The 18,070-nt window shown below is 46.9% G+C and overlaps 1 protein-coding gene across 5 annotated transcripts; it reads left to right on the top strand.

Annotated features, from left to right (window-relative positions):
* The first annotated feature begins 836 nt into the window (after positions 1-836).
* LOC135383872 (uncharacterized) lies at positions 837-7,482 on the top strand. Of its 5 annotated transcripts, none has more exons than XR_010420119.1 (9): positions 837-1,068; positions 1,137-1,185; positions 1,251-1,293; positions 1,362-1,407; positions 4,214-4,394; positions 4,549-4,684; positions 6,338-6,427; positions 6,640-6,994; positions 7,092-7,178. XR_010420119.1 is itself a non-coding variant. In XM_064613171.1 (9 exons), the coding sequence occupies exons 1-8, from the start codon at positions 968-970 to the stop codon at positions 6,726-6,728; spliced, it is 735 nt and encodes a 244-aa protein (XP_064469241.1). In that variant the 5' UTR covers positions 837-967; the 3' UTR covers positions 6,729-6,746; positions 6,830-7,182. The 5 variants fall into 5 exon arrangements, 4 of the variants coding, with proteins under 4 accessions (XP_064469241.1, XP_064469239.1, XP_064469240.1 ...); XM_064613171.1 differs by having other exon boundaries at positions 6,640-6,746; positions 6,830-7,182; XM_064613169.1 differs by lacking the exon at positions 6,640-6,994 and having other exon boundaries at positions 7,092-7,482.
* The last annotated feature ends 10,588 nt before the right edge of the window (positions 7,483-18,070 follow it).

Here is an 18,070-nt window from a genome sequence, read left to right as displayed (position 1 = left end):
TCAGGGTTGGTTGGGAATACGGGGCTACTCTGCCCTGGCAGAGGCACGCGAAACGCCAGCAGGCGTCCTGTACGAGACGTGGAAACACTCCGGATATATGCGCGCACACAGCACCCCTACCATTATCTTCGGCTTATCGACATTGATTGTCCGGACTCTAGCTTTGGTATTGCTGTTGACCGCTGTTACGATCGCATTCAAAGCAGATGACCTCGTAGACAGATTGGAGCAGGAGATAATTTCAAGCGTCAAGGCTAGACGACCAAACCGGACACGCATAGCGGGAAGCAAGCACTCAACTTCCCCTATTGTCCCTTCTGAGGGATTTGTTCTCTCCGTCGTGAGCAACGCCTTTCCCACGGACTCCGGCCACCAAAATAGGACTCGTACCTGGAATCCGACAAGGACGTGGTCCCAATGCAGTCTACAAAAGCGGAGGCCATCGGAGCATCTTCGTCTTCCCCTACTATCCATGCTGCTGGACGGCCGCAGCGCCTGGAACGCTGCAAGTACCGGGTCACCAAAAACTGTGGGCGTGTGGTGAAGAAAGGCAGGCAGCAAAGTAAGAAGTTTATTGGGCAGCGCGATCAGTGGCTGCCAGAGGACTGAACTGACTGGCACAGAATGCCAGGGAAGCGCATGCCTTGCGGCGCGTAGGGGTGGCAACTTAGTCTTCGTCGGCTGCCACACGGTATTTGGACCTGAACTTATAATTAAATGTAGTAGCTTGAACGCCACTTTGCCACCTTTTAGCTAAAACACTAAATACATTTTCAATGACTTTGAGAAGACGGTTCCTCGTATTATTTATACTCCAGTTCAGTACACAATGTACTTCCAACTTATACGACCACATGAGGATCATGCGCATGCGACAGGTTTGCTGCACATTTTGATTCTGCGCCTCCGTGCCCGCCCTCGCCTCACCAGTCACCACGAAGGAGTCATCGCCATTAGCATCATCGGAATGTCGTTGGAACGGTTGCAAGATGTTTCAACTGTCTCAGGCTCTCAGCGTTCGCAGGTCAATTACAGAACAAAAGAGGATATGACTCTGCGTCATAAGAGGTAAGCTGTGTGATAGAAGTGTGTCATCAAGTTTCACTTATATTCATACGGTGACTGTCGTGCTGTAGGTTTTTGTTGTTCGTTTCGAGCAGCGCCTGCGATCTTGCGTCCCGTCAGGTAAGTGGACAAGTATCAGTTCGTGGCCGGTGTTGGTTCTGCTAATTTCATTCTCGTTTTTGCAGGCTATGAAAAAACAAAGGATTATATCATTTTGCGTAGTAAGGGGTAAGCTGTGTGATAGAAGTGTGTGATCAAGCTTCACTTGCATTCATATCACGACTGTTGTGCTGCAGCGTTTTGTATGTTTCGAGCGGCGGCTGCAGTTTTGCGTCCCGTCAGGTAAGTGTACAACTATCAGTCAGTGTTGCCACACCCGTCGGAGGAAAAGTATGGGGATCACTTGTTCAGAAGTATGGAGATTTCCGTAAAAATCTGTAGATGGCAGTGAAACATACAATTTGCTTAATTAACGTCGTTTTTATGCCAGGATTTTGTGCGTTTCGTCGTGTGACATTTCCAATTTCGCTTTTTGCATCGAAACAATGGAAATGTGTGATGGCAAAAGTTATTGGGGAGCTGCGCTGAATGGATTGCCTCGCCCGGGTTGAAATCCTGGTGCCGGCTGTACTGTCTGGGAAGAACCGTGCAACAAGCCGTCAAACATGTACTGATTGAGAGAGGACAGCAGGAAGGAGTGGGGGAGAAGGGTTTTTTAGGCGTCCTGGGCCGACTTCAGGGAGAACTGTGCCAGCATTCGTCTGCTTCGGAAAACCCAGGTAAAACCTCGGACAGCACTGTCGGTGACAGGATTCGAACCCGTGTCACCTCCCAGTCTCGGCGTGGAAAGCGATCATCCTAACCACTATGCCACCACCTGATTGTCGGTGCCAATGAGCCGGTGACTGCGTGAGATCTGTTCCAGTGAAGGCGTCAAGAATAAGAAAAGATCAAGTATCATCATATCAGACAAATCAATACATAAGCGATCTAACCATGATGAGTAGTAGCTACATCGTATGATTAAGTACGGACGGCCTCGCGTGCTACGAGTGATACAAAATATCGAACATTATATACTGACAGTCATATACCACGAAGCAAACATGAAATGAAAAAATTGTTGTATTTTTCTTTTTTCACCCGAGAGTGGAGCATCGTGAATCGGGCTTCGCGTCCAAACTTTTTTTAACGATTGTCCGAAGGTCTGACAACATAGCGTAAACGCAGGCTGGCTGGTGCATGAAATCCATGAATCAAGTCTGAGCATGGCAACGATTTTTGTGTATGTCAGTGTATTTTCTCTATCCCATTCTCAGGCTTGTTTCATCATAGAGTAAAAAAAATATGTAGGTATCAGAAATAATCTGCAGAGCTGTAGATGTTACCGGAAATCTGTAGATCTACATACAAATCTGTAGATGTGGCAACACTGGTATCAGTTCGTGGGTGTTGATTGTGAACCAAATTTGTTGTTGCTGTAGAGGAGGTTGTGTCCCTCTACATGAGTCCTGATCGGCGATGATGGAATGTCCCAGCGGGCAGATGGACGTGGCCTCACGCTAGGACGGTGCCGGTGGAACTGGCTGGCAGGCGCAGCGGCGCGCGCCAGCAGAGGCAGGTCGTTGTCATCGTCGTCCACGGGCCGCCACATTGCTATGACCATTTTATTCAGTTTTACTCACTTGCGTTTGAACTATAGAGATAATATAGTAGGATTCTAGAGAACGGAGTTCGCGCACCACCTATAGGCTCCTCCTGATACCACCCGTGCGCCGCCAAACTTTTGGCATGGACAATGTTATCCAACGAGTTTTCCGCGCCCAAATACGGCGGAGCTTTGCAGTTTGTGGGCCACACTGGGATGTCACGTGACATGAGTGCAGCTGCTGCCCGGAATCCACAGCGATGTTGTAAGAATCACAAGTGTGGGTCGGTCTGGGCAAGTTTTAAGGCAAACAGAGTACTTTTTAGCGTTCACGGAAACGTTGCTCTGCGATTATGAGACTGATATCGCATCGAGAAATGCTGTGGATCATATTTTTGAGGGATACGGGCGCCGCGAACGTTGCTATGTACGGCGGGCGTGAAGGAGGAATCGCCCATGTCCAGGTTCGAAAAATTCAATTATCTCACGTGGGTACTACAGGGCACTGAGAGCTTTAATACAGAGAACGGACGCAACATGCCGTGCAGTCCGTGCTTGTTTCCCGCCGTGGCCACAGATCATGTTACGATGCTACAGCTGGAATGTGGATCGTCATTGTAGACTGAGGCGTAATCTCAAGTTGGCGTGATGTCGAGGAAACCACACTGTGCAGGACGGGAACTGGATAAAGGTGCCCAAGATTTCTCTATTATATTGCACATGTACCCACATGCACTGCAGATAAGCTATGTAATACATAGCACGATACAAAATTTAGGGAATACCAGAAGAGTATCAAAATACAAAGGAAGGGACTCAGAGCCTGTGTATCAATAGAACAGCATAAATACAAATTGGATGTACAGGGTGTTTGCTCTAACGTGTCCAGAAATTATATTTAAAGCGAGTGATAAAAGAAAGGCAAGCGGCACTTTTCTGCTACTTGACTAAGAAACAGGTACTGCTTCATTAGTAGTACTTGTTTCTTAGTCAAGTAGTTGAAAAGTAGCGCTCGTTTCACTTTTATCGCTCGCTTTAAATAAAATTTCTGTACACGTTAGAGCAAACACACTGTATACATAAATATAGTAATGTAACCACTCGTAGGAGCAGAAAACTGCCTCACAATGTAACTAGTGAGGCATTTAAAACATTGTATCAACATGGAAATACCAACATAGAATATTTAAAAGCACAGAATAAAATATAGAGTCCGCATAGAATATTTACAAGAATGTGCGGAAATTGCCAAATGTCCTTCATAGTTGCACAGCACACCTACTGGTTACGAAACAAAATCTGTTTCGTGAGCATTTGCCTTACTTGAGCACCACGATTTGCCACAGTAACCCTGCGTGCATGTTCCCTCAGCCTGATGTTTGTGTATCTCTGTAGTGTTACCTTTGCAAGAGATATAATATGGCTGGGCTCATCAGCATAGTGCTTACACCTCGGCAACTTTTCACCATGTTTAGCAATGAAATAGTTGAATGATTTCAGGACAATGTTGGTTACTGTGAGCTCTCTGCACTTGGACTGCTCCAGCCGGAATATTTCTTCAGCACAACAAAGCAGCCCTTGTACAAAGGAAGATGGCTTCAACAGACCACTATTGTCCCTAAGGATGATCAGAAGGCTTGACGTGTCATCATCAAGAAGGGTATCAAGGCACCCATCACATGTGAGTTTCGCTGACACTATTCTGACGACAAAACCCCCAATGTACGCTACAACATCCTCGCTGGATCTGCTTAGACCTGACGGAACACCGTAGTCGTGATCAATAGCATCAAGGAATGTGCTAAGGTTGGTTTCTGTCTGGGTTTCCTCATTAGAGCTGCTCTGTGAATCTTCTTCTGATGCCTGCTGCCGTGGTCTACCCTGGTGAGACAAGGTCTCAATGCCCTCCAGGCTGGGAGATATGTTGGCTGTACTGGGAGCTTGAACATCAGCATGCAGCAGCAATTTTCGGTAGGCGTACCTAAACTGTGACGCGGAGGGATTATTGTTCCAGCCTCCCCTTTGTCGTATACAGCTGAAGAAAAGTTCGAGGTGGTCTTGACTCAGCCGATACGTTGTGATGTACCTGTAGGAAAGATATTTCTCTCTTGCCATGTCCTCATGCTTTTTTTTCACTTACTTGCACGCGTCGTTCTGGAAGAGTTCCTCCGGAAGTTCTGCTATGCTCTTTAGTGTAAAGGCAAGGCTTATCACGGACATGCGACGACCGTGCTGGGTGACTGGCACGCCAGAGGATAAGTGTAGCGTCATTAACCTTGAGGATACCTTGATCATCTTTTGCTTTTGTTGTGTTATGGAGGAGCTCCGCAACGGTGCCTTGAACCCAGTCGCTACGGGGCTATGTGAATTTAGTATGTCGAATGACCTAGAAAAAAAAACGAAAGGATGTCAGGACAGTAGCTATCAGAAAGGGTGGAAGTTCCTTACTGATCCACATCTGTGATGAACCTCACAGTGCCCTCGCTGTCCTCAAAATCTGTGATTCCGAGTAGTCTGCAGAAGTCGAGTGCTTTACTCACTGACGAGCTGAAGGTCTGAGCAGCCAGTCTAACCTTCATAATCTGGCGGCGGAACTCAACATGTGCTCTAGTTAGCTTGTTGGCGGCTCGAAGTCCTTCGGCCTCTCGGGACTTCTGTAGCTTTTCAATGAAATCCCACCTGATGGTCTGGGAATAGAGAAAATTTGTTCAACTTGTGTGTGCTGCAATGTACAGATATACAGATATTGTTAAATCTCACCCCATAGTAGCTACTGTGCAGCACTTTGTGGTCTCCCACTAGATCTCGAAGCAGCTTGAGGCCATGGGCCGCATCGAAGATTAGATGGACTCTCTTCTCCTTGTCACAGGGGTGTGGGAAATGCGTCTTGAAGTCCTCTGTGCTGTCGACATGTATTCGACGCCCCAGGAGGCGTCCCATCATTACGTTTGACGACAAGCCGTCGCACACTACTGCTACAACCTCTAGACCGCAGTCCGTTATTGTTGTTATGGCTTCTGTCAGGAGGTTTTTAAGCATTTCACCCGATAGTCCTTTGTTGAGAAAGTACCCAAAGGGTATCTTCCATGGTGATGCCACACCCACTACCATGAACACAAGTGCATCACCCGCCAGTGCTGCGTCATCAGTTTCGTGTGGAGTGTGGGCCTCCCCGAAATCTACAAACCCAATGAGGCGTCCTGTGGCTCTGTCGACTTCACATTTTTTTCTTATGCTCATCCCGTCGAGCATAATAGAACACAGCTTGTCCCTTCGCTCACTGTTCTGGTGTTTGGATTTCAGATGATCAAGCACCTCTAAAGTGAATCCCGGCCACGCTCCTACGACCTTTGACCACTGACGAAGAGTGTCAACTGCTGGCATAGGAAACATTTTTGCCACATAGTTGTAGGCCCGGGGGGAATAGCAGAGTCATGGCGAACTTTCGTGTCTCCTGAGAATACCTACGGCCCATTTTTGAACGTTTCACATTATTTTTCCATTCTTCGATTATTTCTTTGGGCAGTTCGCCAAAGGATTCAATCCTGCTCTGTGCTTCTTCTGCCAGTAGGTGTTTCTGTTTGAGTTCTGCAATCAAATCTTCCATGTGTGTCTTCTTTTCAGTGTCATCTGCAGACGGCGGCGGACTGCACTCAAGTGAAGATTCCTCTGCTTTAGTTGCCGTACACTTGACCTGGGAGTTGTTTTGCTCTGGTAAGCATGCTCTTTCCGAATTCCTGTGCTCTTTGGTGTGGTGGGACTCTCAATATTCGTCTCACCTTGTGATACCTGCAGTATGCACAAATTACAGAGCACACGTCTAACAGCTAAATGTCTCATAAAACGTACCTTTCGCCTTTTCGGTGTTCCCTGTTCCTGAGGTGTACAGGTCACTGTTTCGGAGCAGACATTTTCAACACTTTCAGTGTCAACTTCTGGGAATGCACTTGGCTGGCTTGATTTGTCTCCTCCCATGTGTGATGCTTGTGATGGGGATTCTTGCCCAGTTTCGTGAGTGTCAACCAAGACAGAGGTCTGTTAAAAGTGCAGTAAGGTGAAGCTTGTTTTGGCTAATGATGCCCACAAAGTTTTTCTTTTTTCTTATTTTCATGTTAGCACCACGAAGCAACTATGGCTATGAGCGGCGTGATGCCCATACTGAAGAAGAAACGTGATAGTGTATTTACCAGTTTGTGCTTCCTTGGGAGTCTACAGTAGGGATGCTCCTCATGAAGATGCATTGGCATATGTACCTGCATAGCAATTTTTGTCTTAACTTTTGTAAGGCTAAATTTTTTACATCATGTTTGGCCGTGGTTGAATATTTTCTCTAAAATCTTTCTAGCATGGAGTCACAAGTGAAAACTGCTCCTTACAGGGGGTGCAGCAGGTGTAAGAGGATTGGCTGGCCGATTCAACATCGTACTGCATCCTGCTTCATTGTCCATTAAAAACAAACACGGAGTCAGCATAATAACACACATGGAGAGACACAGAGTATGGCTGACTGATGTTCATGATTACTGTAATCGACAAATATCAAGCTGATGAGGGTATGCTTTCAGTGCATAAACATGAAAAGCAGGGAGCACATATATTAATTACCAAGTAAAGCTTTCTCGCTCTACATTGCAATATGACATTCCATTGCTTTGATTTTGTAATGATGTAGGATACAGTCATTGACATGCACACAATGCACCCAAGGATGTTTCATTTCATTTGTATTGACTGTATTGGCACTATGCAATAAAGTGTATTTGGCGCTATACTTGCCTGAGATGTGCTTGGCACTACTGCATTTGGAACAGCATCCTTTTTTAACATGCTCAGGCGATATCCAGACATAAAGCTGCTGGCGTCGAAGTGCCGGGAACAAAGTTTCACATGCCGCGTAGGAACGAAACCCTGCATTCCTAGGGCCTCCAGCCATCTCGAAAGCAAGTCCGGGTTATGCAGAGGAAAGCTGTTGGATGATAACGCAAGGAACATATAATAACAACAGTACGGACTTTTCCGTACGCTTCCCGCCAGTTTCGTTTCTCTTCACGCATGCGGGAAAAGGCGGTTTAGCTTGTATATATGCCATTGAAGGTCGTCACAAATTAGGTACGCTCTTTAATACCTACGAATGAAACGTCACGCCGCAGGATTTGCTGTATCTGATTTTGCACTTCGCGCAGCTAATCGGCATTTTCGGCTGTCTGCGAGCATGGACGACGTACGGCGACAGTACCAAGACGAGGGAGGGGAGGGGAAACCGAAACCATTCGTTTCACATGGACACAAAAGTGACAGGCTAATGACAAAAAACGGGCAGATGATTATTGGCAAGCTCTTATTGCGTCTTTATTCTTGTAATGTACATGACAAACACATCGCATACACCGTATGGAGCACGTCACACAATAAAAACGTCCGCCAAACTTAGCGGAGGGACACCCGAGAGGAAAGCAACGGACTCCGTGCCAAAAGTATGTCGGCGGCGCTGCGGTAACACTTCTCCGGGCTAGTCCGACCCCCGTGGTTTGAACATTGCTAATTTGCGATTGAACGCGCTATTCAGACACATTTCTCTCCAGCGCTTCAGAGACGTCGCTTCCGCCGAAATTCAGTGAATTTTGAAGTCCACCGTTATCGTGGGTCGCCGAAAGAACTCAGACCGCAATAGGTAATTGACTGTCTATTGTGCGACGCGAGACTGTGTGGCATCAAGCATGTGTACGTGTGGAATACTTCGCTACTGTGTGCGCGGGATGTTTTGTATAATTATGTCGACACTGGATACAACTTTCAAGGTATGCATTTTCGGAATAACATAGATACATATATAGTTTTGCAGTACTTCATTTGGTGTATTTTATGCGTGTTGCGATTGTGTGAACAATACAACGAGGAAATTCAACTTCGCTTAAGTCAATGAACATCCACAAAAAGTCGTCACATCATACGGGGATGGTGTTAATCGGGCTTCAGTAAATCATGTGTCTTCCTGGATTAAGAAGAATATACCGAGTGCCTGACGGGTAACGGTCGCCGAGCCTTTTAAAAAAGGACGGAGGTAGTTTCGTGGGTGACGCCGACTCATTGACAGCTGAGTTACAACAAAGTCAACAGAGACATTGAGATCACATATAACAAGACTTACACATGAGGGTCACAGGAAATTTGTGTAAAGTATAGGAAGAGTCTACAGAAGGACCTGTTACCTTCCTGTGAATAATTGTCAACAAGACTTAAAAAGTTCCATAAGTCAACATAAAATCAATATGTGAGGTAAACACAAGGCTAATAGAAAGTCTACTGAATGTCTGTGCTCTCTGTTGCAAGTTCTGTAGAATGGAAACAAAAGGTCAACAGCCATTCTTGTAAGGGTTGTTGTTCATCACAACACCTGTAGCTATCAAGACGAAGTGAAGTACACGGTCGCAAGTCCTCACAAACGGCGCGGACAGCGTTTCTTGGCGACCGGAAGAACTTTACAAAATCTATCTCGTGCACTTGAAAGGCATCCTGACGCCATCACGTCCATGGGGCACAGTTATTCGCTTGTGTGATCGCCCAAGCGAAGAATCCTTCCGCCACCTTTCTTTGGCAGCTTCAACGTCAGCGAGTCGTTAGGAATAACGAAACGAAGAACCTTATCGACGCTCTGCTGTGGTACAATCTCTGCTCTTCGTTTAGTTTCTTCGTTGAGTCTATCGTACTCGTTACGAGCCCTAACGTGTTGTGATGACACCGCCCTGAACGAACTACAGCTGCCAACGAGGCTGCAATCTCTTCGACCAATGGGGTTGTTTAATTTTGTTTGGATAGCTCGCATGGTCTGTCTATGGTTTGCCTATGTCTATGGTTTGTCGTTGTCACTTCTTCGTCTTCTTTCTCGTCTTGATCTGCATCTTCTCGAGAATATCTCACAGCCCTCATGTAACCACTGGTGTAAATACGATGAAAGGGGGAGCATAAGTCATTTTGTACACAGTCGTGGAGCAATACATGTTCGTTTCTGCAGAAATTCCGTTTCTGCAAATCTCCAAATGAAGATGTTTAACATTCTAACGGGCAAGCGATCTCGTTCGGTCGTTACTGGGGCCCTATTCCGAGCCGCTGTCGAGCGGCAGCGACGGTGTCGATAGAGTAGTATCGGTAAAAGACGATAACGAGCACCGGGAACGACACCTGCCACTTTTGGCATTCCCATGTAGCTTTTAACGACAGTGCGCTTGGTTTGTTGACTGTCGGTAGAGGTTAAGACGTCTGGGAACGAGACGTCGCACTCTGAGCCAATAGTGTAGCAGGAGGAGAATCACGCGGAATGCCTTATATTTATGCCTTATATACCTTATTTTAACCGGAGCGACACCGTCGCTTACGGGCGACGCGTTTGGAGCGCAGGGAATACCAAATTCTCTTCGATAGTGTTACGTTGCGTCACATATCACGTGTTCTCGCTCCCGAACGACACGTTCGCGCTACCGACATAGATCGGAATAGGCCCCCTGGACCGAGAGATTACGCCCCTGTCACGTTAACGAAAAGAGCGCGTCATACACCACGTGCTCGAGCTCACGAGTGTCTCGCGCTTCGTTAGATCATGAGCCATGTAGGCGATGAAGCCTGTGAGCACGTGAACACATTCGTTAGGCAAACGACACCATCGGTCGTTACGCGAGCAAGAGATTACGCCTTTGTCCCGTTAACGAAAAAAGTGCGTCACGTGAAACGTGTCAGGTGTTCGTGTTAACGAGAGCTCCGCCCCTCGTTGGCTCGCGAGCGATGGAAGTGATTAAGCCCCCTGGCCTTCTGAAGAAAAACTCTATCTCCCGTTGTTGCTCCTCAACTTACGCTGGAGCAGTATAGCTCAGCTTACTCCCAACGACTCCATGTGTACACCGATGGATCAGTGTCTCAAGGCGGATCAACAGCAGCCTTTTATATCCTACATCCGTCATCTACCGAGCAGGAGCTCTTCGCCATAGTGACGGCGTTGAACTACATTCCGGGATCAGCGCTTGGCGCTTGGACTGTGTTCACTGACAGTAAGACGGCGCTAGAAGTTCTGGCAAATTATTGTACCAGAACAATCGGCGGCCTAGACACCATGATAGTCGCAACATAGAACAGACTTCTATCCTCGGGTCATAGCCTGTGTTTCCAATGGGGAAACCCAATTGATGTGATTGGGGGGTACCCAATCACACCAGACGACTTAGCACGTTGGGCACGGGGAGACGTCACCTTCAATACCTGTTTACCACCACTTTCAGCCTCAGCATGTCGGTTACAGATGCGCCGACTCCGCCCCAGCGGCGGTCGGCAGTTTCAAGAGGACGCTGTCCGATTGAACGATCATCTCCGGTCCATGGACCCGTCGATGGATTTCGTTGCCACACACCACTGCTCGCGTCGAGAAGCGTCCATTCTACACCGACTACGACTTAATGTCGCCAGGACACATCTGCTTCTCTATAAAATGGGTCAGCTCCACTCGCCCAAGTGCCCCACTTGCGCTATTGAAGCTGATATTCAACATCTTCTCCTCGACTGTCGCAGATTCGACACCCATCGAGCCACGCTCAGACGACGCACACTCGAGCTACGGTGCACAGACTTTTCTCTGGCCACTCTGCTCGGCCCAGTACGACGTCCCACACAGCGGTCTGTGACCAAAGCAGTTTCGACTTTCTTGAGCGATACAGGTCTCATGAAAAGCCTGCGAACTCAAGTCGTGCCACTCATTCTTCAGTTCCCCGCTCTCACCCTCAACGAATTAACCTCAACTTTTTAAGTGATCTTTGTCTTTAATCTATCTCTTGCTTCTTTCATCGTTTGTTAGTTTATCCTTTATATCCTAATTCCTTTCTTTTCTTTTTTTATTCTTCTTTTTATTTATTTATTATTTTTATTTATCTTTATTTATTTTATTCTTCTTTCATTTCTTTTTCTTTTTTCTTTGCAGATTAGCAAGCCGACGTCCCGTTCGGCTGACCTTTCCTCCCATTTTCCCCTTTGTTCTAATAAATATATCCCCCCCCCCCCCCCGAGCGATGGGCAAGGGACGTAAGCAACACAGTACGAGCTGCATCTACGCTATTCTATCTAGAATGTCCAACTCCGAGGAGGTCTGCGTTGCCCATACGTATCAACAAATAGCACACACACACACACGAAAGAAAGAAACGTCCACGTATATGAATATCTTGTAGGTGCATCTGTCCTTGAGACCTTGGTAGATGAGCGAGCCGCAGGCGGCGAGGTAAGTATCACACAACACAGGAGACACTGAAGAACTCATACGTACGACGCAGTGCTGACGGAAGTCGATAGATACGTAACAAAGGAACCACGTACGTGCTCCGCTCCGACCCCATACACGATACAAAGGACCACTCAATGAACGTGGCCTATATCGGCTGCTGGTTTCGGGATTTGAGAGATCTGCAACTCTTACAATACTGCTGACGTTTCCACAGAGCTTCGTTCCCGATGGCGGCGTCTGCAATTGCTAAGCGTTGCTACAACCAGGGTCCTGCCCATACTGTTGGCTTCCGGCACCGATTGTGCTGTCTGATGTTTTCCCCGGGTTTTCGAGAGGAGTATCGGCACAGTTCCCCCAGAAGTCGATCGAGGACACATACTCAACTCCCTGTCCCCCACTCCTTCCTGTTGTCCTCTCTCCATCTGTCTACGTCTGTATGCGCTCATTGCCAGTGTTTTGCTTCGCGGCGCTAACGTGGAAATGAAAAAGAAAATCTGGTGTTTAACAAAGATAATCCTCCTGAACATTGGAAGGACATTGGAATCCATCAGGCTAAAAGATCGAGCTTTACCAAATTCGCACAGACGCCTTGTATAGATGAAACTTGCCATTGCTCCCAAATTATGCCCCTGAAGGACGCAGCGCTCACAAAGGACGCCTTTATACACTCGACCATAAGTGAAAATAACATTTTGCTATAAAAAAAATACCCCGGCGTTACGTACACAGCCGCCCATGCGCGCTTTCATCACATGTTTGTCTACATTGGGGAATGCGGGCGCTTTCATACACTGGGCATTATTCGTGAATGTGTTCAACGCAGGCGTTCGCCTCATATTTCATGCATTCCATTGTCGTGTCAGAACGACAGTCGAACTTCATGCTTGATGCGTTTTCATCCTTTGCTGTATTTTTTTGCTTAGAATAAGAAGACGCGCGTTCTCTCTTTGTGTTTGCGCTGACGTTTCTTTAGTTCTTTTGCGGAATTACTTTTGTTTGTGTGTGCTTTTCGCGTTCTTGAATTCAGCATTTGTGGGCGATCGCACACGTCCGCTGCAGAAGCGTCAAAGTGCGTGTCGCGCATCGGGAATAGGCAAAGCAGGGCGGGTATGAAGGGTAAGATTCGCCGCATAAAACGTTGTATTATAAATATGGCTGATGGCTATAGGAAGGTTTCGGTACAGGAGGTCTGAGGAGAAGGAGAATTGCGTAATAGGTTGCGGGTCAACACTACGGTGTTGGTGTGTGCTTGCGGTAGGGACAGTACTCGGTGAAGTGTTGACACGGACTAGCTTTGAAGAAATTTGGACTGTTGCAGTTTATTGGCGGAGAAGGCGTTTTGCCAATAGGGCGGCAGTATAGCTGGTAGTTGCGGTTTCTTTTCTGCTTTTGCTTTCGTAAATTTTCGCGTTTGAAGCAGGGATCGGAACCGGTATTTTTTTTCGGTCCGGTTCGGGTTCGGGTTCAGGCATATTGGTTTGGTTTGCGTTTAGCTCCGCTGAACCGAAATTATCAGCTTAACCCGGTTCAGGTATATCGGTTCGGTTCAGCTTCGGCTCCGGGAGAAACGAATAAAAAAAAACAGGGCAGTCAGCGGTCAGGACACTTACAGGGATTGGAACCGTTACTTTTTTCGGTCCTGGTTTAACCGGCTCATCGGCAGTAATTTTGCTATGAGAAAGGTGTGAGACAACCGTTTCAGGAAGCGTCCACTGCTGCCTTGCCATGACCACTTGCTTCACAAGACGAAGCGTTCTTAGGGAAACGCACGAAGTTTTGCACGAAGTTCCGGTTTCACTCTCTGCGTCTTCGTTGCAAAAGATGGTCAGGGCATCCGAAGGGAGTAGCAGGGCTCTGATATTTTATTGTATTGCACTCCCGTGGTCGTCTGCTGAAAACGAAAAGAGAAGTGCTGGGAACCTTTTGGCAGAACCCGGTCAGAGCCCTCATTTGTTCCGGCAAAAAAACTGGTGATACAGTCACAAACTTTTACTCTCATCTGGCATCGTACAAAAAATAAGTAATCGAAAAAAAAAAAAAAAAAGGTCGGTCGATAGTACAATTAGGTATTTCACCTCTGAACCTATTCCCGAACCGGTAACCGTATCAAATATTTTCGGTTCCGTTCAGGAAAAGGAAAAAAAATCTGGTTCGGTTCGGGTTCGATGGAAAATTACGTTTTTTTTCTGGTTTTCGGTTCGCGTTCAGTTCCGCTTCCGATCCCTGGTTTGAAGATGAGTGTAACAGCTCTGATTTTTCAGAAAATGTATGCGTGTCGCTTCTGCGATACTGAAGGAAACAGAAAAACAAAAACATTCTAACGGTCGTCGTCTCTAGGAAAACTTTTCAGTTGCTTGTGCTGTACTTCATTCATTAACAATGAATGCGGGCAGCACTGAACTTATGTTATCCTCTCTGTGTGCTTTTCTTTTTGCTTCACGCGAGTGTTGCTCTGACATGATTTCGTGTAAAGAAGAACCACAGTGATTATTTACGTTGATTGATGACATTGGCATGATATGCGTCAAAGTTTGGCAACGCTCAATTTGAAGATGCTGTTGGTGCAACTGGGTGCTGTTGGTGCTGGTGAGGAATCTCTGAGGAACAGTGAGGGCAGTGTCCATAAATTCGTCGTTACTGGCAGCGGTGCAACACATAACGTGTTCTCTTGCACACTGACGTTGATCCCAACTGACCTGTATAGCGAGCGAGCGACGTCTTTGATGTGTCCCCTAGAATCCCCCTGAATTCCTTCAGGGAGCCCAACTGGTGCTGACGTGACTCCATGATGTTTAGGACCCTTGGAAGTAGAACCGCGCCGTGTCCGTTGCAGACATGGAGGAAGGAATGGGAGGAGGCGTCCTATTCCGCCGAAAAGTGAAGCTGAAATTGTGGAGCAGCCGCATTGCGGTTTCGGTTTTATAGTGGCCAGCATGACATTGTTTCCGAATTCCCGGATAGGTGAGATCGTAGCATGTCCAGGTGACCCCCAAAATTGACGTGTGCAGAGCCTCCTCATTGGCTCTCTCTGGTAACGTGCATCTTGCAGGGCTTGAAGGAAACTAAACCTCATCCCCTGTTGACGTCTACCCCACACCTTTCTCTTCCCTCAAATACCCTTAGGGCGTCTCCTCTTCTCCTCTCCTCCTCTCTTAGGCAGACAAATTTTGTGTGAGAAATAAAGCTCGAGGCTGATCGCCACGGTAATGCTACGTCACACTTACCTAAGTACGCCACGCAGTGAGATCAGGCCATGCCTACAAGGTCTCACTGCACCGCTCCTGACCGCATGCCGTTTGAGGGCATTTGTGTAAATCTAATTGCGCAATGACGTGAGGAGGGAAAATGTTGTGATGGCTCCTGATATATCGTGTGATGAATGAAGCAAGGTTTCGAGCAATGCTAGGTGTCACTTCTTTGCTCCAATAGACCAGTTTGCGCGCCTGATGTCACAGTCTAGAGGTGGTGCAGCAGTCAGCAGGGCGTCTGCTTGGTGTGAGCAAAACAGCCGCCGCCGTGGGCATGCCCCAAAGCCGAGTATCCTTCGGGTACACAACACGAAGAGAAAAGGGTGGCGAAATCACTTTTAATCAGTTTCCTCGCAACGCAGAACGAAGAAATCGTTTGATCGCTGCAGCTAAACGGAAAGGTTTACTGACATCGCATTTGTGACATTTCCTAGCGATACATGCATACAAATAAACGACGCTAACATGAATTGGTTCACGGTAGCAAATTAGCGCTGTTTTCAGAAACGCCCCGATCAAGCAGCTCACCTATATAAGGTTAAGAAATTGTAGTGACTTTTTCGCGTGCGCAGCATCAGCAGTGAAGTAGCTCGGCGAAAATATTAGAAGAATTACAATGCGATGTGAGTGGCGGCATATTTTCTGGTTGGACTGTTCGGTTGTCGATGTCCAGCACAAAGGCATCGTCACGTTCAATACCGCTCATAAACAACTTCGTCTTGTTTCGACGCTTGTCGGATTTCTTCAGAGCTCTAAATTATTCCTGCATTGTGGAAGGATACCGTAGAAAGCGGGGTAGCAATGAAACACTGCTGATGACGCACTTTCGGAAAGCATTCGCATGCTGCCTTCAGTTGGTTTTGCCCACGCCAACCCCACGCATGTGCAGATGACACCTCTTGTTTGCAAACAGTAGAGTGTTCTATAGAAATGACAGAACCTCACTATGTCCAACCAGTCGGTCCATAAAAAATAAGTGCCTTTACAGATGGGCATCACACTCGTACCGTTTCTTCAAAACGCCAAAGTGCTTACCAATCACTCCACAACCACCCCCTCGAAACTGTACCTAGGACTGTACCACCTGCTACCATGATATCCTTCAATGTAAACGCACTCTTTACACTTCTACTCTACTCAAAACACTACACTGGAAACAGTTTCGCCATAGTACATCCGGCAGGCGTTGATGACGTCGTTTCCGCTTTGCGCACAACTAAACACTCTTTCCGGCCTTGGAGTGGCTGGCACTCAAGCAGGATTGAACGAGCAAATGAATCGACCTGGAAACCTGCGATCTCTGTGATCAAGAAGGAAAGCGAAAACGGAACAGGAGGAAGTAAAATGAGCCTCGCGGCACAGAAAATGATGGAACTCATGTTGCCTCACTTGTTCCTTCATTTTCTTCCCGTCACTTTTTCCGGAAACAATTTTTCTTCTTCCGTGATTCGGCGGCTGTATACGTTCAGTCTACTCAGAACGGCTGTCTGTCTCGAGGCCTACACACACACGATCCGTGCTTGTATCGGTGGGCTCGCGAACGGGCGGCAAAAATCGCGGGGATATTTTTCATTAGATAGAGAATCAACATTACAATTCCCCCATGAGATATCGGAGAAACTCGGCACCGCTTTGTTCTTCCTGTCTCGTAGCTTCAGCTCCTGGTAGAACAAATTGCCAAGCTGGAGATGTTATAAATTACTCGCGATGAAAGATTGATCCTTGGAACGTAGTATTGGCTGCGCTATTAGATCATTGCAGTGCGAAGTTGGTAGGGAGTTAATGGCTTGCTTCAATCTACCCGAATAGTTTGGCCGCCGCACGTCCATTATGGGTGATGCACATGCCTGATATTGGTGGGAGTGGAGAACGCACCTTCTCCCAGTTTACCGTACTCACCCCTTGTAGAAAAAAGGAGATACCTATTGGCGGATAATGAGTCACCTCCCTTCCTTATTTGAACACTGTTGTTTTTTGGTGCCCAACTTTTGGTAGCAACTGTTCACTGTGTTTGTTCTCCTGTCTGGAGGATGTCGTGCCCACGGCTGCCACCCCGCTCCACTGTTTGGTGAAAGTCGAAAGACCGTTTTCCGTTTTCGTAGCTTCTTTTGCGGCTTTTGTCAATAATCTCGAGCCACTCAATATAATATAATATAAGCTACGTGGTTAGCTAATAATAATAATGACGCTGAAGAATAAGATGGTAGTAGATTCCGTTTCAAAGTGTATAGATTTGTGTAGTTTCCCTTTCTTTTCTTCCTTTTTTTTTTTCTTAATAAACATATCCCCCTTTCTTTTCTGAATAATGCGTCCTGGTGTAGCCAGCCCCGAGTGGCTCGGGACTAACATCTCCATTTTTTCTTCTACAAATCAATCAATCAAGATGGTAGTACAAAGAAATAGTAATTGTCTACGGTTTCATACCACAGACCATTCTGAGAATGCAGTACGTACCGTATGCTAGAGAGTACTATGATTATGAATGATGTCGTCACAGACCCAAACGGTCTGTGACGTGAATAAAACCTTAAACGTGTGAATAAAACCTTAATAGGGGTTCCACAGGACAGAACCAGCTATACAAAGGAGCTCGTTTGGATTAGAGTTCCTGCCGCTAGATAATCGTTCTAGCAGTTGTCTAGATGTTGTGCTTCGATGCGCAACATCATTGACGAGTCCCAAATAATGCATCCTCGCGTCCGCGTGAAAGATCTTGCTCTCGCATACACACTACTCCGAAGGAGATGTATGGGGGAGAATATACCTGTCAGGGAACCGTACAGGGATGCGTGCTGTCCGTCTCCCATTTTGCTTTAGTGGCAAAACGTGAAATCGCCGAAAGCAAATCCA

The sequence above is a fragment of the Ornithodoros turicata genome, chromosome 2, assembly GCF_037126465.1.
Source record: "Ornithodoros turicata isolate Travis chromosome 2, ASM3712646v1, whole genome shotgun sequence".
Taxonomy (NCBI): domain Eukaryota; kingdom Metazoa; phylum Arthropoda; class Arachnida; order Ixodida; family Argasidae; genus Ornithodoros; species Ornithodoros turicata.
The sequence above is the reverse complement of the archived record's forward strand: the minus strand, read 5'-3'. Positions and strand labels throughout refer to the sequence as shown.